Raw genomic sequence first — 25650 nt, 5'->3', positions numbered from 1 at the left:
CAGTTGAACTTTCAGTTCCCGTCTGCATGGGTGTCATGAAGTTTGTCACTTCTGACTTGAGAAGCATGAAGTTGGCTTTGGAGAAGTTTTTTATGGTGGTTTCTTTACTGGGGGGTGGGGGTGGGATGTGGATGTTAAGGGTGATTAGCTTATGGTCAGACCTGACTAACGAGGGGGTGACCATAGGTATGGAGCATTGATTTCCCATGTTGGTAATGACCAGGTCTAGGATATTGGAACCCCTGGTGGGACTATGGATTAGTTGATCAAGGCCTTTGGAATTTATGAATTCCAAGAACCGTTGCGCAAAGGTGTTGGGACATGAGTAGTTTTCCCAGTTAATGGCAAAGTAGTTAAAATCACCCAGTATTAGGGTGTTTGGTTCTATCTTAATATTTTCCAGTATGTTTAGAAAGGTGTAGTGAGAATCTTGGGGTATGATGGGTTTGTATTAGCAGCATGCATATGATGGGTTTGTATTAGCAGCATGCATTTTCTGAATGATACTTCTGTAATTCAAATAAATGTCATTCTTTAGTGACTTCAATCCTCAGTCAATTGCCAGAAAACCATACATTTTATGAGGGTCAAAAACTAAGGAGCAAAAATATGAGGCAAACATCTGGACATTCTGTGAAATCTGTACAGTTGAGATGTATAGATGCTAAACGCATCAGTTTTCTCCAATATAATCGCCATACCTCCAGTCCCAAGCCAGCTGGCTCACCTAAACTGTTTCATGTTTGTTTGTCTTACACAGACTCTGGTTGCTGCATGATAGCATGTTTGGATTTTACAGGACTTCACAAAATACTTCTGCTGCAGCTGCACCTGTAGCCCAACTTGGTTCAAGAAGCAAAAAGACCCCCAGAACCAGTGTGACCCTCATTAAGGACTCCAAGGGTCAACTTGGACAAGCAGAGATGGCTGAAGGTGAAAAAGGTAAGACCTGTTCTTAGTAATATCCAAGCCTTCTTCTCTTGTACCTGGCATGGGGTTTCTTTTTACCATGAACAGTTACCTTCTAATACCTCTATTAAAATATTCATCTATTCCCTATCCTTTACTCATAAAACAGTAATAGTAATTAAGAATATTTTCTTTTTTTTTTTACAATTGTTAAAATTGTATTACTAAGATTATTTAGTTACACAGCTATGGTTCATTGACCTGTAATGTAAATATTTTCTATTTCTTTAAATGGCTACTCTTATTGTAATGTTTGTGGAGTTTTTCTCCCTGGGCATCCGCTGAAAAAGGGCTATTCCAGCTCAGTCGGACAATCCTTGTCAACAAATGTAAAATAAAATAAATAAAAATATCTGTTAGTAATATAATGTGGCTTTGTTTCAGCATACTTTCTGTCATAATTAGAGGGGGTCAAATAGTTTTATCTTTCATTTTACAAATAGGTCAGGTCCAGGAAAAAAATTGTCTTCATTTCAAGCTGTACCAGTAGTAGCATTACCAACCACAAGCAGTGCAAGTGAGGACCCAGTAATCATCATCACCCATGCAGAGCAATCAGAAGCAGAGACACCCAAAGATGGAAAAGGTAGTGGGTGTTCTCTCAGTCATATATGTCTTTACTAGTAGTAGTAGTAAAATAATTTGCAAGATAATCTTACATTTTTTTTTATGTTTATTTAACAGGTCATGTTGACAAAAAAGAAGACTGTCTTCATTCCAAGCAGCTTGGACGATGTCATTTGATTGGCGAAGTGAGAGCAAGCTTGGGCAAGGGTATGCATTCTGTAAAGTGTATCACTGCAACATTAGTATTGGCCATGGAGGACGCAATGATCTGCACAGGCACATGGAGACAGAGAAGCACAAGACAAATGCAAATCAGGCATCTGGAAGGAAAGTGACAGACATGTTTGCCACCCAAGCCCGAGAAGCAAGTATAGCTCAGAAAGCAATAAGGTCTGAAGTGGATTTTATTTTCACACTTGCAGAGCACAACCTACCCTTTAGTGCTGCAGATCATCTGCTGAAATGCATGAAAAAACACTTCGGTGATCATGAAGTGTTGAAAAAGGTGAGCTGTGGGGTGACTAAGTGTACATGCATTACATGTGGTCATGGGTCCAAAATATCAGGAAGATGCAGCAGCAGTTTGTTGGAAGTAGCCTTATTGCATTTATTTAGATCAGAGCACTAATATGGGGTATAATAAATTCCTTGTGATTCTGGTTGGATTTTTTGACCAAGCAAAGTGTAGAAATGTTGTTTGGTTCTTAGACATGCCCAATTGTGTGGTAGGTACAGGTGAAGCAATATACAAGTGCCTTATGGAAACTCTTCACAGATTCAATATTCCAACAAATATGGCGACATACTAGTCAGATAATGCTGCAGTCATGGTTGGTAAATACAATTATGTACTGTCACGATTAGACAGTCAGTCCTGATCTCTTCAGTATGGGTTGCCTGTGCCATAAACCAGACCTTTGCATCAAATCAGGTCTGAAAGCAATGAAATCACACGTAGAAGAGTTAATATCAGAAGTTTATAATCACTTTTCACATAGTGCACAGAGGCAATAGAAGCTAAACAAATTTGCATTATATGTTGACATTGAGACACTTGTACTTATCCGACATACCCCACTCGTGACATACCCCACTCGTTAGCAGAGTCTTCATAAAGTTATAAAGCTAATACTGGATCTGTGGCATGCGCTTTTATCATACTTCCAATCGTATGAGCCCCGGTCACACAGAATAAGACCTCATAACAGAATGGCTGAATAGTCATCAGGTAAAACTTGTATTCCTTTTCCTGAAGTATGCTATGGAGTCTCTCCTTAAGTTCAATGTACAACTGCAGGCCAGATGCAGTCAGCTTTTAACTCTGTACATTGATATCACACATCTCCTACAGGAGTATGCAACTAGGTTATTGAAGCCACTTGCTGCTGTAGAATTTCTAGATAATCAGTACCACCAGTAATTCTTTTTTTGAAGAAGACAATAATATTTTGCAGCAGCAACACCTTCATGGTGGATCTGATGTTGAAAAATATCGGCATGACAATAGTGATAACATATTTGGTATTGTAAGTGAGCACACCTTCTAAACAAGTAAAAGCATTTTATGTTGCAGTCCTCCTGAAAATGAAAAAGCATTTGCCTGTTGGTGATGCCATACTGCAAAATATTGCCAGTGTATTGGACCCTTCTTTGAAATTAAATCTTGACAATGAAGTTGTGTTAATTAATAATATATTTACACTAATTTGTTGTTCTGGACTTCTGGTTTCTATTTATGTTATTTAAAGAAGGCTGAAGGCAAGCACAGCCTGCCTCACCCAATGTTATTTTTCTAAAAGAACACTGTATTTTAGTTTTGCACAAGTTCAAATATTAATATAAATACAACACTATTGTTCTTCTTATTTTGTGTTTCATGAGCATATTTTGGTTGTCTGTTCTTCAGTCTGCATTTAAAAGTTGGTACCCCACAATTCCACTGGAGTGGGGGGGGGGGCTACACAATTATGCATACAAATTTTATGTTAATCAGTGTACAGATTTGTACCTATTTTTCATGGACTTTGTCCATATTTTTGATGTTTCCAGTTTGAGAGGTATGGTGTGTATTATAACACAAGTGCTAGATTCTGGTTCAGTTTCTAATAGAGGGGATAGTGTGGGAGCCAGAGTCAGATGACCAGATGTGTGTGATCATTCTGTGATCCAGCACTGAAATGATGTTTTAATACTAGATGAGACAGAAGTCTCAGGGCAGTCTTTTTTGAAACCTGCAAAGAAGAATCTCTCACCCACTTCACCAGGGAATAGAAATTCTTTAGATCAGTCAGGAAAATATAGTGAGATTAGTTAAGTACTGTTTTTCCATATCTGTGTGAATCTATCCATTTGTGTTATTTTTAATATTTCCTGTGATTTAAACTATGGTGTTTATTGTAGTTAGATATTTACTTTTTTTCATGTACTTTTATTATTTATTATTAAATATATTTAAATGTTTCATTGTGGCTGGTCTTTTAGAGAATATTTTAATCTTTGAGAGTACTTGTATTTATTTGGGGACACTGTAGCCTCTCCTGAATGGCTTGCTGCATTGGTCAAATTCTATCATTTGTAATAGTATTAATTTTACTCAGTATAATTGGGTACCCTTGTAACAGCCTTACAGTAGCTAGCTTTGGAGTGTTCTGGTGGAAGTACCTACATTATAGTCTGGGCAGAGGGGATACAGTGAGTAAATCTGTGCCACCTTTCGCCCGTGTGCGTGCATGCATGTGTGTAAATTAAATCTCAAAGAGTGTGTGTGTTAGGTACATGGAGCAGGGATGCAGAGCATTGGTTTCAGAGATGGTGGTGCAGGACTTGGCTTGAAACTCAGCTGAGTACTCAACTCTACAGCTGTCGTCAGTGAGGAGTCTTATTTGGGGCCTGGTGAGTGAGAGGGAAACCCAGCCCCAGGATGGAATTGTGTTCCCTGTGTGCTCTTAAGGTTAATTGTGCTTGGTGCAGAGAGCTGCATCTGGAAATGCTGTGTGTATCTATCTTTGTTCCAAGTGAACATCCCTCTATCAATGGTGAGGACTGAAGTTCCTTGATTACAGGAGGGATGTCACAGCTTAACTATTACTCTTTGAGCTACTGAATATTTTTAAAACTTTTGTACCAAAATATCAGATTCTGTAATAGTCCAAGTTTTGAAAAAAATGTTTATAAGTCACATGGATATTAACTTACAAGTCTTCTCAAATGAGAATATCAGACACATTTTTTAACATCCTCAAAGCCCAGTTTTCTAGGATCCCACACTTTATATTGCCCTATGAGTACCAGTTTCCCCATAAAGAACTTGGGTCCAGTTTTCTAGGATCCCACACTTTATATTGCCCTATGAGTACCAGTTTCCCCATAAAGAACTTGGATCCACTTCTGCAACTGTTCCATCTATATCACCTATTAGTACCCTTACATAGGGGAAGCCAACATTATCATTTAGCTTTCATACATTATCTTTATTATATAATACTTTTATATCCCCACCTCTGAGAAATATTTTTTCGTATAGCACTGTAGGTTCTTTTATTTAAATTACAAAAAAGTTACAGGATTGCAGCCATTACATAATATTCTTATAAAGAAACCCCCACTCACTTCTGTGGAAGGTAAAGTAATCAACTTCTAGTACAGATAAGCTCTCTCTCCCCCATTAGAACACTACAGAAATTTTATATAGCTTAGAAAATACCTAAAAAGGAGGGAGAACTGTCAGATTACAGGTTGCGTATACTTCTGGGGGAGAGCAAACCACATTAATGCTTGAACTCTGCATGCAGTCCAGCATGGTATTTTTCCAACACAACAGAAATATCTCATTTTTTTTGAAAATGACTTTCATAAGTATACATCATGCAGTCTTCTAATATGGATCCTAAGGTAATCCAGAAATGTCATCTAATTTATCCCCAATGAAATATAGTTCATCTTAATAGCACTGGTTTTAGATTTATTAACCTTATACCCTGGTATTTTTGGGTGGCCGCAGTGGTGTAGCGGTTAGCGTTGTTGCCTCACAGCAAGAGGCTCTCCAGTTTGATCCTCGCTGGGGTGCCTTCGGTGCAGAGCCTGCACGTCCCCCCTGTGGTCGCATGGGTTTCCTCCGGGTGCTCCGGTTTCCTCCCACATCCCAAAGACATGCTGTAGGTGGATTGGACACTGTAAATTGGCCCTAGGTGTGAGTGCATCTGTGTGTGTGCCTTCTGTGGAAGGTTGGGCTGTAAAACTCCACTGCCAATCATGAGCGGACAAGGTGATCCGCTGCGGCGACCCCTAAAGCCAAAAGAAGAAGAAGATACCCTGGTATTTTTTAAGCCTATAAACTCCATAAAACAATATCTAAATTTTTGTCATATCTAAATCTTTATCAGAGTCTGTAAAACAGGCTATTATATCATCCACATGTACTGGTCAAATCTCAGTGTATAATGATATTTTACAGTGTTTCCCTCACAGCCTATATTTTTCAAAAGATCACTGTATAAAACTTTCAGTCAGTGGCTCTATGTATTGGTGTAAAACTATAAGGCTGACAGGGCACATCCTTGCCTTGTTCCTTTATCAATATGAAATTAAGTTAGTTTTGCTTTTCATAAATAAATTTTATGTAATTTGGCAGTAATTTATACAAAGTGAACTTTGAAACTTTACTTTTCAACTTCTTACAGAATGAAACAAAACATTGGGAATATTTCCTTCCTGACATAAAAGTAAATGCATAAATCACCCATAAATATATAGCATAATACATCATACAAATAAATTACTGTCCATGTTGTACACAAGTAAACAATTTGTAGTATAGCACATTTTGCTGAACCCTTAAAAATATATTGCATAAGGCAGAAAGATAAATGCAGTGTATGAATAATAACAAAACATTAAAATATTAACAACATTAAAAGACTGCTTTTATGAGAGGGTTACACAAAGGTTTGTGTTTCAATGTACATGTCAAATTTAAATGGTCATCAAGATCTGGGGGTGCTCCATCTCCTAATTTCAGATGTCATTGAATTTCTTTCACTTTTAGCTCATTGTTCTACTCTCCTTCTCTTAGCTCTAATACTTCAGTATCAACCTTACAAAAGACTAATTTACAGAGACTGGTACATGAATCACAACATGTGGCAAGCACATTATTTTTTATGTATCTATTCCTGGTAGAAGATCAGTATTCTTGCAATTTTTGTAGAAGTTATCTTGATTTGCCATAATAACATGACTGGGTTATTATAGTATGGGTACAGTGTATGTAGCTAAATGTCTAACACACCATTCATTAATATGCTTTAGTATTGTGATATTTAACATTTATATATTTTCAGCCTCAGAAAATACACATTAAGAGGTATTCTGTGCAAGCATTAATCAGCAATTTTTTTTAATTTTTACATTTACAGTAATTTATTTTTAGGATGATTTACACTTTCATTTTAGTTTATTCTTATTTTAGGAGTGATTTGTAAAGTTTTTTAAACAGAAACTGATGGTATGACTTATGAGATTTACAGCATGTTCTTCATTGGTGAAGGTTAATCATGTGATTCTTGCATAAGCTTTTTAAAGAATGAGACTTTAAACTGTTGTTGCTTGTTTTCATAAAGTGCTAAATGTGACCTTAAGAGTGATTATATAACAAAATTAAAGTCTACCATGGCAACAGGTTCATGTGGCAGTAGAGGCAATTCCCTAGTAAGAAATAAAGATTTCGGGGAGGAATTGTGTCATTCATATCAGACTGTATAATAAAAGTAACATTTAGGAAAGTATTACAAATCCTGAAACAGGTCAATGACAAAGGATCAGTGCCCTGGTTCAAATCAGATACACTTGCAATGCAAATCCTGACTAAAATAGCTAGGACTAAAACCAAACATTTGGGCAAAATAGTCAAGAATGCAAGGTACTAGAGTAGCAAAATAATCTAGGTAAAGGAGGCATACTAATCATATAGGCTTTCTGTATGCTTGGTCACTGTACAACAATAAAAGCTTGGGCCACACTTCCTTAGCAAGATGGTTCCCTGGCCATCAGTCTAAGTGGAAAAAACATGCCATTAACTGTATACAGTGAAGGTCTGAGTTAGGCTGGCTGGATGCGTGAGATAGTAGATTCCTAGCTGGCTTCAAATGCAGAGGTTTTATCTAAACAGTGAGGCCATATTAGAGAAAAGCACTTTTGCCAGGATAAAAAGAGGGTTTCATTATGACTGACATTGTGCATCTTGGACTTTTCTTGAAACTTTGGAATATGTGGGAAATGGTGACAGAGATGAGAGTTACATTTGGATATGGTCATTTGTATTAGTTAGGGACACAGGGCTTCTCCTGCAATGATAAAGACTCTATGCTACAGATAGATTAAAAGAACACTTGTGAACTATAAATATGCAATGAATGAGCCAATCCACTAAGGAATTTTCAATCTACCAGGATGTGGTTAGCAATATAAAAGTAACTGTCAGTAAAAGCTCTCTCCCAAACTCTCATGACCTCATGATAAATCTGATATGAATGGGTTCCCACCTGCTTGCTGAGATAAGCAATGAAAGCCATGTTGGTTCGTACTGCTGAAGGAACTTGGAAATAGCCTGAAACATCTGCAAGATAAAGGACTGCTCTTATTTTAAGAACATGTATGTGAAGAGATGCCTCTGTCTGTGATCAGGTACCTTGGACTGTCTCTTCTGAAAAATGTACACCACCTTATGGTAAAAGGCATCTGCAGTGACTGTCACAGCAAGGACAGTGGTTTGGAAGGGTCTGCCAGAGACAGGATTAATATGTAAATTAACCACCTAATATTACCTTTGTATTTTTGAGCTGCTTTTATGGCAAAGGCCATGAAATCCTCCACATTGTTCCACTGAACAATAGGTGGTCTACAGGAACACTCTCGAGATTTTGGTAATTTGGAACCATAAAGACAGAGGCTGCACTTAACCGGAGGACTCACAGACAAGTGGCAAATGGAATGCCTTGACTTTGCAGAATCTCTGCAAAACAAATTGAAGAGAATTTGGTGTGGAAGGAAATATGCTCAACAACACAGAGTGTTTAATTTGTATTTCATGAAGGCTATTGCTTACAGAGATACAAACTGGGACTTTGTGGTGTTCACTGTGATCCCTAAGGAATGGAATAGTAACAGGAGATGCTCCTTTGAGGATACAAGGTTGTCTAGCACTGAAGCTACCAGAAGCTGCTCATCTTAAGACTTTTACCCTGCAATTTTAGACGCTTATATTAAAATAGTGAAATTAACAAATGGGAGATGCACGAGATAAAACCAATATTAATAATTTTTGATCTTTACTGCAAGTGCTTAGCTTTGGCAGACTACATGACATGCATTCCTCTTAAAGCTAACACCCCCTTTTTAAATCTATAGAGTAGATATATAGTAGTAAATGCCAACCTTCAATTACATTTTTCTAAACTTATCTGAGAATTGCTGTTTCTTTAGGACTCATATAAACTGAACCCTGATGCTTCTCCAATCCTTTTACCTATTTCATTACTAGGGATGGTGAGCTTGTAAGGGTGTTGTCCCTCTGCCTGAAATACGAGACATGCAGATATTGGGGAGCTTCAGACCAACACCTCATTTTCCAGTGTCTGCCTAAACAGAAGCACTTCCTAACCAGTCTACAAATCCTCACAGTTAGTTATCTAAAAATCCTCACAGTTAGTTATCTAAATAAAGAAACCTTCCTGTTGGACTGTACTGCTATCTTAAATCTAGCTACTTCATTCAGCCTACCTTTGAAAACACTGTTGCCTGCCATTGGAGGTTAGAAGAACCCTTCCCCCCAGGACACAATAGCAGTTCCTTATTGTTTTCCCAATATAACTCTTTTCATCTAACTGTAGCTCATTACTTTATCAACTCAATAGTCATTCTTTGCTGCCAGATCCTCATATTATGCCTTCACTTTCCCTTCTTTCTCTTTTCCTAACTGCCAAAAAAAATCTGGAAACGCGCCGATTCACCACGGCACAATTTGTTTGTAGGCAAAATTACATGCAAAGCTTTTGAGGTATACTCTTTATCAATGCTTAACCAACATAAAATGCCATAAAAACATTATTAAATATTATCCGTTGCATCAGCTAACCAATGACGCAAAGGTAGTTAACAATCAATTAAATAAATAAGCAGAACATTTAAAGGTACAATCAATTAAATAACTATACATACACAAATATTAAATATAGTTATGTTTAATTTTCAAAACAGGTTTTATGTTATGTTGTGCATTTAATCCTGGTGGGACATCAGCCCTAAAATAGTTTATCCATTTATATTCTATTAATCCCCTCTGCCATCAGCGAAAATCTTTTGCAGTACCCTAAACTTAAATTTATGATTAGTACCTTTCAAAGCAATATGTTTATATAGGGCATTTTCATTAATACATCTACGTATATCAGAAAGATGGGAACTAATACGCTCTAAGTTTTTTTATTAGTTTTCCCTATATAAAAATTATCACAGGTTTCACAATTAGCAAGATATACAACATTATCTGTAAAGCATGTAGCATAAGTCCTGAAAACAAACTCAGCATAAGTCCTGAAAACAAACTCAGCCTTTGTAATAGGGTGTATAAAAATTAAGTCAGTGTTAATTTCCTTACAAAAGACACAATTATGGCAGGGTACTCTACCTTTTTTCTTGATATCAAGGTTATTTTTCTTATAGCATAGCATTTGTTTCAAATTTTTCTCTATCTCTCTCTCTTATAAGTAAAATTGGTTGAATCCCCACAATATCTACGATGTTACTATTAGACTGCAAAATTGTCCAGTTTTTATAATAATATTCCTAACCATACTAGTATGTCTATTATGTTTAGTTACATATCGTAAACTATGTTCCTTATTACTACTAACACTACTATCCTTATTCAAAGGACCATATAAATAAGGTCTACCTCTTTCTCTTTTCCTCTCATTTATCCTTCCATTTGAACCTTTTTTTTTGTTTATTCATTAAAAACTTTAATTCTTGCCCCACAATGTCACCACCCTGCTCTTTTGGCCAAATATGTTAGGGAATATGTATGGCCTGCAATACAGAGTTTTACTGAACTAAACACCCTAGCCTTATCCTCATCTACTTCAAAATTGATTAGTGTTGTAGTATGAATATAAAGGTAATCTGTTATCTAGACAGACGTGCAGAGCCCAATCTATAATGTTTGTTTCCCAAATACTGCTTACTCTTACTCTGAAGACACAGGATTCTCTTCCTGTCCTGAATAAATATGACTAAAAGATAAAACATGTCTCTGGTTAGCTACAGCCATAAAACGTCCTTCTTAAGAAACAAGATCATGCAAGGCTCAATTGGAAAAAGCATTGTCTTGATGAAAACTCCTGCTGCCTCTATCAGAGCTTAAGGGGGAAGCAGACTAGCTACTACTCTGCAAAAGCTACTTATCCCTTAAACAAACAACAGCTTTTTTGTGAGCACTAAATGGCTTAAGAGGTATCATAACAGATATTCACAGTATTCTGGCTACCTTTCCAGCGGCCTAACCTTAACAAATTTAAATAAACTTCCTCCTATCAAAAATACCCATGCCAACCTAATCCCAAACAACTGAGCAATACCACATCACCCAACAAGTCAAATGATACATTTGACTATATGCCAACATTTTACTTTAAAATTATCAAAGAAAAAATCAGTACTTAAGCTCCTTAACAAATTAGACAAAAGATTCCCAAATTTAACACACTTTCTAAAATTGTTGCCTTCCTTATAGCCAGACTACATACTTGGATCTCTAACCTCTCTCCCTCTCTATCCCCAGCTATAATTTCTAATTAATTAAAACATGCTCATCTATTTTCCCTACCTAAACTACAAAACCCAAAAGACCCTGGTAACTTTAGATACAAGACCTCTGGCTACTCTAAAATATGTCTGAAAAATGAATGTGTGACCAGTTAGTAGAATATACTGTGTTCTACTAGTAGAAAGTCAACACAATCAATTTGTTTAGATCAGTATTTAGCAGTTTAACAGCACTTTAAACTGTAACTAAAATGATCTACAATAACAGCAACTGACTTTTTACAGTTGATTTTTTTATAGAAAAGACCAGAACTTTTGTTTGGGTAATAAACCGTGACATGCTCATTAAAAAAAAAAAAAAAAAAGGGGGGTTCTTTCCTATACAAAAGAACCTTCTAAGTTATCATTGGCTCAAATACTCTAATACAAGATCTCCCACTGGAATTGTGTAGTCCAAACACACAGCTCAGTCAACTCCAAAAAGACAGACTGGTTACAGATTAATCAACATGTTATCATATGAATCAAGACTGGCTACTGTGAAAAATGTTTTAGTTCCAATATTAGAAGAATTCCCTCTCTTCATCGTCTTAAACTCATCCACAAATAGTACTCTACTTAACAAGGTTTATCATCTTATAGCACTTGTGCAGGCCAAGACACAATTTTTCCCCTTGCAAAATACAGCTGTCTGCCGATAACCATATATATGTCACATTTCTTCTTTCCAATTTTTACTTCAGAACAGATTCCTTTTAATTTTAACTCCTGGACAGGAACTGAAATGGCAGTTTACGAGATTTCACCACATTCAAATATGAACAAAATAGAAGTCCATATGACTCTGAATTGTAATTGTAAGATAAAACTTCTTTTATTTGGACATAGAGTAAACGCTTTCACCATCAGGCTTCTTCCGACTGCAACACTCACATACATCATTGATTTTATATAATAATGCAAAATAATTAAATTGACTGACGTCTGTGTTATCTATTAACTTTTAAAGTAACAGAACACAAAAATGTCTTTGTGCATAGCGAGCGTAAACAAATACATCAAACCTAGTCTCACTTGTCATATAAAATGCAAAGTACTATCCCTAACTGCATATATTTGCACAGAAACAGTAATTAAAAACAATTTTATGATTCTTTGTAGTACATATACCATCTATTAGACGTGTTCTAACTATAAAAAATGAACTAATAGACTTCCTAAACTTGCAAAAGTAAGAAAGGTGTTCTCTATTAACTTTTAAAATAGCAAGACACAAAAAGTACCTTGGTGCATAGCGAACATATACGATTCCTTTTAATGACCATTAGAATAACAATCAAAACCTCTATATATACCCTCAAAAGGTACCAATTAAGAAATCCAGTCCCTAAAAAAAGACCACCTTTCAAATAAGTCACTACTTAAAAATTATTCTTTAGTGTTTAAAGATGGTGGTTCCAGCAGGGAAGAGCCAAATTAAAGTTAATACCCTCTACTAGACTTTGAAGAAAAAAAGTAAAAGGATACCTTCTTGAAGAAAATGTGTCAGAGATTGGAGTCAATTTACCCAAGTTCATACTTTGTTAACAAAACCTAAAGCTGTTCATACTACTTCTTTGCATATATGAGTACTTATGTGGTATGTTCTCTCATTACTTTATTAATTCTATTATTTCTTGAACAATTATGGTTCTATATAGCTGCTAGCATGTTCTAGTTTCTATTTTTATGTACACCTGTTTATTTGCTGCCTTGGTGTTGGGCCATGGTTGAAAGGGCCTCCAGGCCAGCCCATCTACTTGTTAAAAGATAAAAACAAATACAGATATAGAGAGTAAACAGAAGTCAGAAATTTGCTAATTATTTATACTGGTCATCATACAAAGCAGTGATGTCTAAAAATGCTTAACCACGTGAATAAGAATAAAGAATATCAGATTAAATTCTAGATAGTTGATCTAGCTGCATCACCTTCAATTTTGGGTCATCTGACTTGCCAGATACTTCTCATAGTGAAAAGAATTCACGGTGTGAATGCACAGTTATAGTAGGAAGCTGGCCAAAATAAACTAAAAGATATAAATTCCTCTTAATTATTTGTTCCGGTTTTGGAACTGTTACAGTTATGAATGTTATGTTACAGTTATGGTTATGAAATAACCGCAATTATACAATGACTGGCTATTAACATTCAAAAACGCACATGCTCATTGGTCAGCCCAACCAGCGTGCCCATTGTAAATCAAGCATATACTAATGGAAAAAAAAGTTTGCTCACCCGGACTATCTTCCATTGATATATGCTATAAATTTTTAAGTTTTCTTCACCATAAAAAAAAAAAAATAATAAAATTAAAAATCCAAATAGTCTGGAGGTGCGAGAGAGACAGGGTGGAGAAAATACTAGGATTGGGTACGTTATTCAAAACTAAAGAAATGTACTCAATTTTCTTAGTATTTTCTCTGTTCTTTCACTCTTGTACCTCTAAAGTATCTGAATTTCAAACAAAAAAAAGGAGCAAGGGAGATCTTCGTTTCCATCATGCAAAGACATTATTATAGTAATTCTTTCTTAAATAATGTCATTGTATAACAGCAATAACCAACTCCTGTGTGTGGTATATTGAAGATTTACCAACCGTTGCCTTTAATTATTTGGGCTTAGCCCTCATGATTAAACCACACCAACCATGGGTAAATCTTCAATATACCACACCCAGTCATTATTTATTGCTATATTATTTAACAATTTGGTATTGTCAAGACAAAAACTCGCTAAAACCTGCAGACCATCCAAAAGGAGTGTAATAGCATAGTGCTACTTCTGATTACCCACAAGCTCTAGGTATTGAACAGCCGCACTTACTGTCACAAATAGAGTAATTCAAGGCACCTTGCAGAAATGGCTAAATTTCAACTGAATTGTAACAGTACAATGTTAACTACTTTCACATAATCTAAACCCTTTCCCTGACATACTCTGTTTGTCAGCTCAGCCGTGTAGTTTCTTATGATGGTAACATTCATAACAGTTTGCTTTTCAGACTTATGTAATTTTTCTGTAGCTTTGCTCCTGTTATTTCCTCATATGCATGTGTTAACTACAATTTACGGTTATTCTACAGGCCACAGTTGAAAAGCATCCATGGACCAGTCCACTTACTCATTTATAAAAGAAGCAAATAAAAAGAAAAATAAAACAGTGCAGAATCATACCAAAATAAGCAAGGACACAATTCAAAGAACAAAATATGCAGTGCACAAATACTGTCTCTCAGCACTGGTTCTACAAAATCAGTCCAGCATACATTTTCTCCACATGAAGGTTAAAATGTACTTTGAGACTACATAATTAACATTTTCCATACTGCAGGTAAAATTCATACTGAACACTTGCAGCTGTACACCTGCCCAATTAGCTGTAGCAGGTTAAACTCATACCAGCTGTAGAGTGCTTGACAAGTTTCTTGCAGCCTGTTCTATGATACAATAGACGTTAACAGCTGAAAAGCACATGTAAGGGGCAATGAGAATAGGATACTTTTTCTGATTTTGTTACATTTTATCCAGCCAGCTTAAAATCAGAAAATAAATGATGAAATAACACACAGTAAATGCAGTTAGTCAGACTGAAGAAGCTGTGACAAAATTATGCAAACCACAGTAGCCCAACCATATGTATCTTATCTCACGGACAAATCCAGCTTTTCAAGACCACCTTAATAAAAACACACCACTACTTCTTTCACAAGCATTGAAATGAATTGAGAGCTTACTCACCTCTTAGTAATGGAGCAGGTTGACTAGCCATTCAGTGCAAATCTATTAACACAGCTCGAGAATGCTGCAAAATATGGCCATATTTGCAGTCTGGAAACTTTCTCAAGACTGACACAATGAGGCAGGATCCAAACAAGCTGCAACATGTAAAGCAAGGACATGAAGAAATGATTGAAATATTGGTTTTCTGGTCATTCATCCACACTTGAAGCTTGTGTGTCAATTTTTTACATGCTTGACAATGAGCAGTGCCTTTCTCATTCCATCCATATTTTGAACAGTATCTTTTTTATGGACATCTTCTAGTACTCATATGCATTCCTTCATTTTACTGTAGCAACCATGTTTGCATTTTTTATACAGTACTCTTGTGCTATTATTTGTGTTGTTAATTCATGAACCCTAGCTGTCTCCATGGCAGAGAGTTAAGTCCATGATTACCACACAGATAATCTAAGATCAGGTAGAGGTCTGGGTGCTGAAGAATCCAATTAAGGGATATGGGTGTGAGAGGCTGCTGTCAACTTGCTCATCACAGGGGAATGGAGGCAGCTCAATGGTCAAGTGTTGCGTCATGATGCACAGTTGTGTGCATCAAGCAGGCACTGTAAGAAGATGTCAAAGCATATGCAGAAGCCTGCATGAATCATGTGGAAGTATGCATGTCCTCAGATTTGTGACGCTCTATATTATGTTTAATTTAGTTATTTCAAAAAGGTTTGGCTTGGTTTCTGAAATGTGGGACAAAGCAACAGTGGTGGAGAATTAGACAAGTGGGAAAGTGTTCAACTTATTAGTATAACTTCCATTATTGGAAACATTTGAGAGAACTCTTTTAGATTTGTTTTCACCAGACATATTGTAAGTATTGATATAGTTGACATGATTTTACCCAGGGGTGCTCATATCTAACTAATTGAATGCACTTTCACATTAGTATTGTTGATTCTGTGGATTCTAGTATTCCAAATGACGTTGCTTATCCAAGTTTTTTTTATTCTATTCCTCAACCTCAAATTTTGGACAGCCTCACATTACAGAAAGCCAGCAGCTGCACAGTGACCTGAATTAAAGAATGGTTATCTCTCCATGAATGCATGGTCAGAGTTAGAAAGTCCTACTCTTTTTCTAAAATTATAAGCAAGTGAGTTCCCCGGGGTTCTGTTCTGGGAACCTCTTTTTTCAACATATTTATATCAACTTTCCAAGCTAGTCCACAAGTTTGGGCAACTACATTTACCAAAGTATCTAAAGTGATGCCTATTTAAAATATTAGTGACACTTGCAAGCGTCAGCAACTGTTAGACTCTTACCTTCGACTGGTCATACAGGAATATGATATCATTTAATACCAAAAAGTGTAATGCGGTACCCCTTGATATCCATACTTCATTGACATTACACTTATTCTCAAAGTTTCAAATCTTGGATAAACACTCCTTGATAAGCTATTAAGAGGTTTTGAGTTTGCTATTTTATTACACTGAAACACTGACGCACATTGATGCCATGCTTGTCAGATATAAAAGGGGTGGGGGTGGAGTTAGGGCTTTAATTAGTAAAATCTCTGCCTCTCACTAGTGTAATCATGGAGAATGATGGATTGAACTCCTTTAATGTCTGCCTGGAAGACAGTTCCTCAGTCCAACTCTTACTCCACTGTATAATAAATGAGACCAAGGTCAAGTGGAGAGAGCTTTTAATCAGGTAGACACAAGAAAAACATATTGAAAAAAAATAATGAACACTTTCCAAGGACTTACTTGGAAGGAAGCTATGATACTTTAGCAAAATGCTAGGAAGTAGGAAAAGAGGACGACAGAGAATGGGATGAGTGAGGCCATGAAATACGGCCTAACCTTTTTCTAAGTTACAAATCACAACATCCTGTATAACTCCTTAGATTGCATTTATGTTAAAATAGTTGAGGACAGTTCCAGGAAATTAATCATTTTTTATTAGCAGAAAATATTCTGTTTCCTGAAGAATACTTGGGTGTGTTTCAGTACATAAAAATGAGCAAACATATTGCATAGATATACTAAGTGTCATTCAAAATCAACCACAATAAGCTGTTTAACTTGATTCTTACATTGTACTGTTATCTAAATATACTATCATAAAATAACTACATTTGGTAAAATGCAACACATTCCCAAACTACAGGTAATGCAAAATTCTGGTGAAACACCTTCAAATATTTTTCTTGCTCCTTCCAGTACTGCAGAGCTAAATATTTTCAAAGATGACTCATACAACTCACTACAGAAAGTCCAAGACAGAATCTTAAAATAGAGAGTAGCTGCTCTTAGTTTAGATTAGCTGAACAAGCTATGCTGGAATTTTCTCTCTTCACAAAAAGTGCCACTGAACTTGCTTGTCAGTATAAAATGTTTCTTTGACAAAAACAGAAATAGAAAAGCAACAGTGCAAAAAACAAAATGCTTAAAATGTTTAAGTCTTAATAGTATATGATGTTACCTTACTGCATCATACTTAATATATTTGTATGTTTTGTTCCCAGAACCAAAGCTATTGTCAATTTAAGTGAACCATCTTACCCAAAAGGCAGAGAAGCGATAGGCTGGGTCATACCTGAAAAGGGTCTCTTTACCAGTCTGTGTACTTACCTGTTCAATTTATACCAATTTATGTATAGATGTATAAAAAATAAATTTAGCACATTTGTAAGACACACAGATACACAAACACATACCCACTACTGACCGAAAGATTCCACTTAATTTACAAACTATAAATGTGAGTTACTAAAGTGTATAAGGCAGTACATATGCAAGCAATAATGTCCGACAGGGTGTGTGTATACACACACACACACACTCACACTCACTCTACTTTCATGCACACATTCACTCACACATGCAGACAGAAACACACACTCAAGTAGTTTCAGAACTATGAGGAAATCTCACATTTGTGGCCTTGTTGGTAGTAATACTACATTACTGTTTAATACTCAGCAATAAAATATATTAATATGAAGGAAAAAAGTGCATCAGTTTCCTACATTAACAAAACATCTTATGTGAAGGCAGACACATCAACACTGTGAAGTTAACAGTTTTTCTACAGTTTATAAACTAGTCCAGTAGATAGCACTTTAAGCCATGCTAAAATCTTGGATTGCCCCACTAGCACCGCCTTATTCATATATGCTAACCCTAACCCTGCCCCTACCTTTAACTCTGAAAATTATGTTACTTAAAACCCTTTCCCTAGCAGTACCACTACACAAGACAAAAGGACACAGAACATACATACAACACCAAATATGTAAAGCAGTAAAACTATCCCCTTACCCTAAAATCTGTGACCTCTTGCACAAACTACCTACTATAACTTTTTCAGTCAAGTGTTCAGTTTCATAATTCTGCTAACAAACACTATACATCATTTCAATGTGAAGAACGCAGTGTTTTTCATCCCAAAAATACTTTTCAACCAAATGTGCTGTTGACATTTTTAACTGTAACCAAATATCTATATATTTTTCTTTACATTGCTGATAAACTTTCAGTGACAGCAAATATGTCAAAAAAGTTAACTGGCAATCACAAACATTTAAAACATAGTACACTAAAATGACTGCAAATGTGAACAGACAGTTTACATTTGTGGTCACTTAAAAAACAAAAATGTTGCTTTTATGTATGGGCCCCTTGGGAATTAAATATACTAACTCCACGGTCGCACAACCACAGAGAAAGAAGATAACTTCTGAAATTATATTATAGTTGAACTGCTTAACTAATATAACTTGACCACTGTAACCACCACCAAAAATTACCAAAACCAGTACATTGAAGTGATGAAACACATGGCAGCCGTATGTATTCATTTTATAAGAAGTTAAGGAAAATTTATGTAAAGCCTACAGAAACATTATTTTTTTATTTCAGCAATCAATAGATTATATCCTAAAAATACCATATACCTCTTATCTTTCTATATTTTGTATAACATTTTCATTGTATATTAATTTGGATCACACAAATTGAATTATAATCCAAAATGTCAGACAAAAAAATAGATTACATACAGTGACAGAACAACAACAGCAACAGTCCCATTCTCTCTGATTATTAAGAGAGACAGCAATATTAAAGTATGGTTATCCAGATTATACAAAATTCATTTAAATTAATAAATTCATCAACTTTCAGGACAAATAAGGTTCTCATTCTTCCACAGGAATGCTAAAAACTGACCACTGGGGGAGAACAAACTGCATTAATGCTTGAGCTCTTTGTGAAGTCCAGTATACTATTTTCCATCATGAAAAATGTTTTTTCAATTTTTGAAAAAACACCTTTGCAAGTATATAGCATGCAATGTTTTTATGTGGGTCCTAACTTAACCCCCAATTATGTTCTCTGATCCTTCTCCTGTAGAAACAGATACCTACATACAATTTCACAAATGGGAATGTAATTAACACTTGTTTTAGACTTAATAACCTCATATCTTGACATTTTCCCAAACCCAACAAATTCTGCAAACTATCAAAATTTTTATATTATTTAAATTACACATTATAGTCTTAAAAGTACACATGTCTAAGCCTTTGAGACAGCAGAGATTATATAAAGGGCAAAAAGCGGATGGACAGCATGCATCCTTGCTTAGTTCTACTATTAATATAAAAAAGTTGGTTGTGTTTTTGCAGCCACTTAGACAACGTTAATTTTGAAAATTTAATATCCAATTTCTTCTTGGATAATGAAATAAGTTGGGAATCTTTCCTAATGGATTTTGTTCTGTCTAGGTAAAATTTGAGCTGTCTATGAATGTCCATGCAAAGCATCAAATAATCTCTTTTGTATGAATAGCTAGAAAAGAACATTGAGAAATTGATTGCTACTTTGGGCATAAATGAAGAAAGGGGCTTTATGAACACATTATCTTTGTGGAACACTGGATAATTACTGGATAAGGAAGATTACCAAACAAGACCTGCAGTATACCAAGAGGTAACTTTAATGTCACATTTAGTACGTTTCTACTAAATTTTGCAAGACTTCATTACAATAAACAGTTCAAAATCACATCTTTTAAATAAGTTTCTTTAACAGTCATATGATAAAACTTAACTAATGAACAAATTGCTGTAAATATAAAAGTTGAACTAATTTCAGCAAAGGTAAGTCTCCATATTAATTATCCCTAAAATATATTCTTTGAAGCTCCAAATAAGAATAAAGTGGTTAAGTGAAAATATAAAAACACGGTAAAATAAATGACACCAAATTTTGTAAAAAAATGAACCATTTGAAATATACTACTTTCTACTGAAAGCGCTCCCTGTGTAAATTACTCCAAAAAGGATATCCTGTAAGGTTAAATGTATAAATAAAATCCATAAATAATTAAATAATATTAAAATATTAAAAATGGAGGGTTACATGAGATGTGTTGCATAAAGGTTTGGCTTTCAGTATACATTGTAGGGTATCCAGATCCTCATTTATGTTGCCACTGAAATTCCTTCACTTCTAGCTTGTTATTACAAACTCCCCCTCCTTAGACCACACTGTCAACTACAGGAAAGAAAAAGTTAAAGAAAGTTGAATGTGCGTCACTATGTTTGGAAAGAGCATTATTTGTATAGTTATGCCTAATAGCAATCAAGAAACATCTTTATTAAATGATCGCGTATGACATAGGCAATTTACATTTATATAAATGAAAATAAACCATACACTGACATAATCACAGTTGTAAACATCATACATTACAAACCATGCTAACACAACTGTAGTTGAAAACATTATACATCACTTATACCCAGTCATTGTCGTTATTTATTACATAGCTCATTCAGATCCTGCCTTCTTTTAAACCTCATTCCTCTTTTGCATGTATTGATCTCAAAATTACCATTTTTTCTTATGTATTTTGCTCCTGCCATTTTCTAAAGATCCCAATTTCAGAGCAATCTGCAGGGAATCTTTAAATTCTGCCAGCTCATTACACTCTCAGAAAATATGTTCCCAGTTAACATCTTTCTTCTCCAACATTTGCTGTCTACTGGAGAAAAAATTATTTGGAGTCTAATTGGGGTATAAAAGTACCTATATAAACACTTCCAAGCAAAGATCTGAAATCTTCTAGACTTTGTTTCATATGTAGGAGACACAGAAGTATCCCCCATTGTTTCTTAGTGAATTGGCTTCCCAATACTTTCTAACCTCCTCTGATTGATTCTTATTAGTAGAGCATATAAAATATTGCATGATAACTATAATTCCTTTCTGAACACCAACTTCTGTTCTAGATTTTACTAAAATCTCCACCAGTGCTGGTCTTTCATTCAGGACCTCCCGGTTTCTCTTTGCCGTCCCTATCAAGGATTGATAGAGTATAGGCAATCTCTAACCTGCAGTCCAAATAAGTTCTTAGCCTCTTTCCATTCTATTACCTTTCCCTCTCTAGTTATTTGCTCCCAATACCTTGGTTCCTTTGCCAGTTTTCACTAATAACTTCCAGCCCCCTCTTGCCTATTGTCTGTATCTCCAATTGCAATCATCCTTATCAGCATAATCTCCTTTCTCCATTCACGTTTTGACTTAGTTCTTTGAATACTTCCTGCTATTTTATGAATATAATATTCTATATGATTACTGTTATTCTCCTTAAAGGTCTGCATCCAAAATCACAGTCTCTCCTTGTTCTTGAGCTTCCCACCTGTTTCATTATTGTTTTCCACTTTGAATTACATTTTGCTGCTTGTGCTATATATAGAAGCCTTAATGGTGTTGCTCTGAAATACCCCTTCAAATTGGGTAATCCCAATCTACCCTGTTCTATTGGAAGAATAATCTTATCCCACTTAACTCTTGACATATTTCCCCAGATAAAATCCTTCAACTCTATTAATTGCTATCCACAACTTCTCCTCTAGTTAATAAAAATATGCCTGACCTGTGTATAAGACTAAAGGGAGTAAAAACATTTTAACTGTTAGTATTTTGCTATTGATATCCATAGAACAGAGCTTCGATTTTCTCAGTTTTTGCATTATCTTTTATTTAGTCTCTTCCAACATATCCTTAGCTGCCACACTGGAATTATTTTTAATCCATACACCTAAATATCATGTCACGATAAGTATGGATATCGATGAACCAATTCATATGTGGGTACATAATTTACTGTTATCGCCTTTGTTTTAGCTTCATTAATTTTGTATCCCAAAAAGATATGAAACTGTCTCAATATGTTCCATAACACTGTAATGTCCCTTTCTGGTTTTGTCAGGTATAAAATAATGTCAAACAGAGCAGGCTTTTCTTGACTACCATACCAATTACATCCTTGAATTTCTGAGTCCCTTATTTTTTTTGCCAATGGTTCTATATATAATGCAAATAAAGTGGAGAGAGGACACCCCTTCCTGATTCCCCTGCTCAAGCAAGGATTATCAGAGAGGACCCCACCCACATTTTTTGCCTCTGATCCCTCTTATATCCTCCTAATCAACCTTATAATTGTATCAGGGAATGCAAAGAAGGGACTCAGGTCCTCTGTATATTATTTTTCTGGTATCTAGGCAGTGCATTCACTAGCCAGTTAGTGAAATATACCCAGAAATCTAGGTCCACTGGCTTTCTCTGTAAAGTTTCTGTTTTCACACTGAGAGAGCTAGAATTAAGCTGTTACTCAATGTGCAGCCATTTTGGAAGTAATATTCTGTGTAAATATTCGGTATTTTTCTAGCATAAAATGACTTGCATAGTATGAATTTACATATATCATAGACATATTATAACACATTGTTTCACCAGCTTTGTATGGCCTCTTGGAATGTGGGGCACCAAGTGCAGGCTCAGCATTGATGAATTTGCAAATCGATCAATTGCCATAAGCATATGTGCCTTTGTATTTCTAAGGAAAGGTAAGTTTTTTTTACTGAAGTCTGTCGTCCTCTAAAGTTCATGTTCAAATCTTCTGTAATAGAAACTTCAGGGATGTACCCACCACATTTGTAACCCATCATTACCCAGAATAATTTTCAAACTATTCTGTATTACGTACTTGATGGAGGTAGTATCAACTGAATTTGCTAAATGCATAGTTCAAGGAAAACCATATTCATGGATCTTAGTAAAGCCATACCTTCTTAGATTATAAAAAGGGGGTATCTACCTTACAATGGTGACTTCCTTAGGTAATGGTTCAACTTTATTGTTAAAATAACCACATTTCAGTCTACCATATTGTTCACTTTATTAAAATATCCCAGTCTTATTAGTCAATCTAGAAATTCTTATAAACCGTCCTTTTGTAACACTGTTCTTGAACAATCATTTGCATTTTATAAATAGTTTTTCAGAAAAGTATTTTTCCTAAATAATGCGAATCAACTTTGCATTAATTTTTCATACAAAGAAGTTACACAATCAGATAGTGTATATATCCTGTCAAACCAATCATGGGGGAAAAGGCAATCATTATTTTTAGGAAAGGTATCAGTTATAAGCAATTATTTGAATCATCTGGTGAACTTCCACAACATTCAATTTGTAAATGGAAAGGCATTCAAAAGTGTGGGGCTTGCAACTATTGTAAAAATATTTTTTGTTGCACCAAAGTAAAAATCAATGGCTTCTCTGATGCAATAAAAGGTATCTACAGTCGCAAAAAGAAAAGAGTAGTTTATGTTGCCCTTTCCAATTTTGCAACAGTTTTTACATTAGCAAGACTGAACGGATGCTCAAACAGGGTCTATGAATATCTTTACAAAATTAGAACTAAATGTGAAACTAATGCACTTTTTAAACACCCAACAGTACACCCAAACCACCAGTTTAAATTTGTCATTCTGGAGCAATTGCCCATGCATCCCAGGAGAGGTCCATGGGGTCTAATACTAGAAAAGAAAGAAAGAACTTAGTTGGCAACTGCGTTAGAATTCACCTAGTCCACCAGGCTTGAATAGGGTTACTTCTATTTCTTGATTACTTGTCAAAGCCAACCAGTGTTTTTAGCCACTTTTAATTAACCAGAAGGTCTTGCAGTGTTTAAAATGGTTTAAAAACTTTTGTATATACTTGACAAGCATGCTTCTTTTAATTTTTTTTGGCCCAATTTGGTCATGTGACCTTCAGAAGGTTTAAAATTCTGGTTTCTCTGTTACATTGTATCTGATGAAGTCTTGTGCATTTATATCTGAGACAAAAGCGCTTATGGTTTCTTTTATTATTAAACAGTAAATCAATCGCAAAGCCGGATTCATTAACAGTAAGTGATTTATACTTCACACAAAATGGAACACTATTTTCACTTAGTGGTATTTACATTTGCTTTTGGTAGCCCTTGGTAGTGATCTACCTGCATTATGTGCCTCTCTCTTTCTGGTTGTGTTTTTTTCCAAGTTTGTTTTGATACCTTTGATGTAAAAGTCAAAGAATCATCTCTAATTTACATGTGTGTGTGACTAGCTGATTGCTTCCCTGTATTAAAACATATAATCTATACAGCATTTACAGAGTTTCACAAACTTAGATGAAGGATGACTACATAAAATTTAGCTTCCCCATACTGCCACGAACAGTTATACTTATTACCTCTTTACAGTATTTACCATCGCAAAAAAAAAAATTGTTATTCAACACTATTTCAGACAGAGAACAAACAGTGTTAATGTTTTTAGATATCTAGTCAGTCTGTCCTGCTATACAACTCAAAAAGTTGACACCAGCTACCTAAGGAATTCTAAGGTACAGTGAAAATATTCTCACTGTTGCTAAATAAATTTTCCATCCAAAGTTTCTGACCCAGCAACAGCCTCCAGAAAAGATCACAACTATTTTGCAAAGGGTAGGAAGCCTAATATAATGCTGATAAGTCTAATATCCACATACAAGTCTATCCTTGCTGAACCATCTTTAGTGTTATGTGACTGGCACATGGTTAGTTCTGCAATGGAACAAAAGGTTTACATCTGAGACCTTAGATTTTAAGGTCTCCATATGGCATCCCATCCATAGACCGTATAGTTTCATGTGCCTCTTAGCCATAGAAGCAAAGCAGGTGGGTTATGTACAGAAAAGGAAGATGATGTGTAAAGTTACTTTCCCAGCTTGTGCAATGCTTCAAAATCTTTATCTGAAGGATGGATAGCAGCATGCTACAGACCACCTTCTTTAAACATGGCCACTGCAAAAGAGGAATCTTAAATTGTTAAAAGATCCAGTCTGGCATCTTTAAAACAGTAGACACCATTACTGGGGTTCTTCCTTGCCATTTAAGCTACCATCCAAGTCATCTTTGTTAGATGGGGGAACCACCAGAGAGAAGGACTTGGGAGACTAGAACGCAGCCTCCAACATGCAATCAGGTGAGAGGGTCTCAGGGTTCCATCTCACCTTATCTCCAAAATCCTCCCAAAATGTTGGGTCATCTAGCAGGGATGCAGGAGGCAACCTCCTTCTCCTCATCTACATCCAAATCAAAAGACTCTACAGGAGCATCAAGGTGCTGCCTCTTGCACCA

General features: G+C 35.6%; 1 protein-coding gene across 2 annotated transcripts in view; it reads right to left on the bottom strand.

The window, feature by feature from the left end:
• Nucleotides 1-25650, bottom strand: part of BCL2L14 (BCL2 like 14) — a 554792-nt gene that overhangs the window by 435921 nt on the left and 93221 nt on the right. Inside the window, exon 1 of one of the 2 annotated variants that reach the window (XM_044088125.1) lies at nt 15136-15251. The exons of the other annotated variant lie outside the window; for it this stretch is intronic. Coding sequence (XP_043944060.1) covers nt 15136-15166 — 31 coding nt within the window. The 5' untranslated portion in view covers nt 15167-15251. Of the gene's footprint in view, nt 1-15135; nt 15252-25650 lie in introns of those variants that run through there. 2 annotated transcript variants of the gene reach the window in all.

The sequence above is a fragment of the Protopterus annectens genome, chromosome 11.part0 (genome assembly GCF_019279795.1).
Source record: "Protopterus annectens isolate FY-2018-M chromosome 11.part0, PAN1.0, whole genome shotgun sequence".
Taxonomy (NCBI): domain Eukaryota; kingdom Metazoa; phylum Chordata; order Ceratodontiformes; family Protopteridae; genus Protopterus; species Protopterus annectens.
The sequence above is the reverse complement of the archived record's forward strand: the minus strand, read 5'-3'. Positions and strand labels throughout refer to the sequence as shown.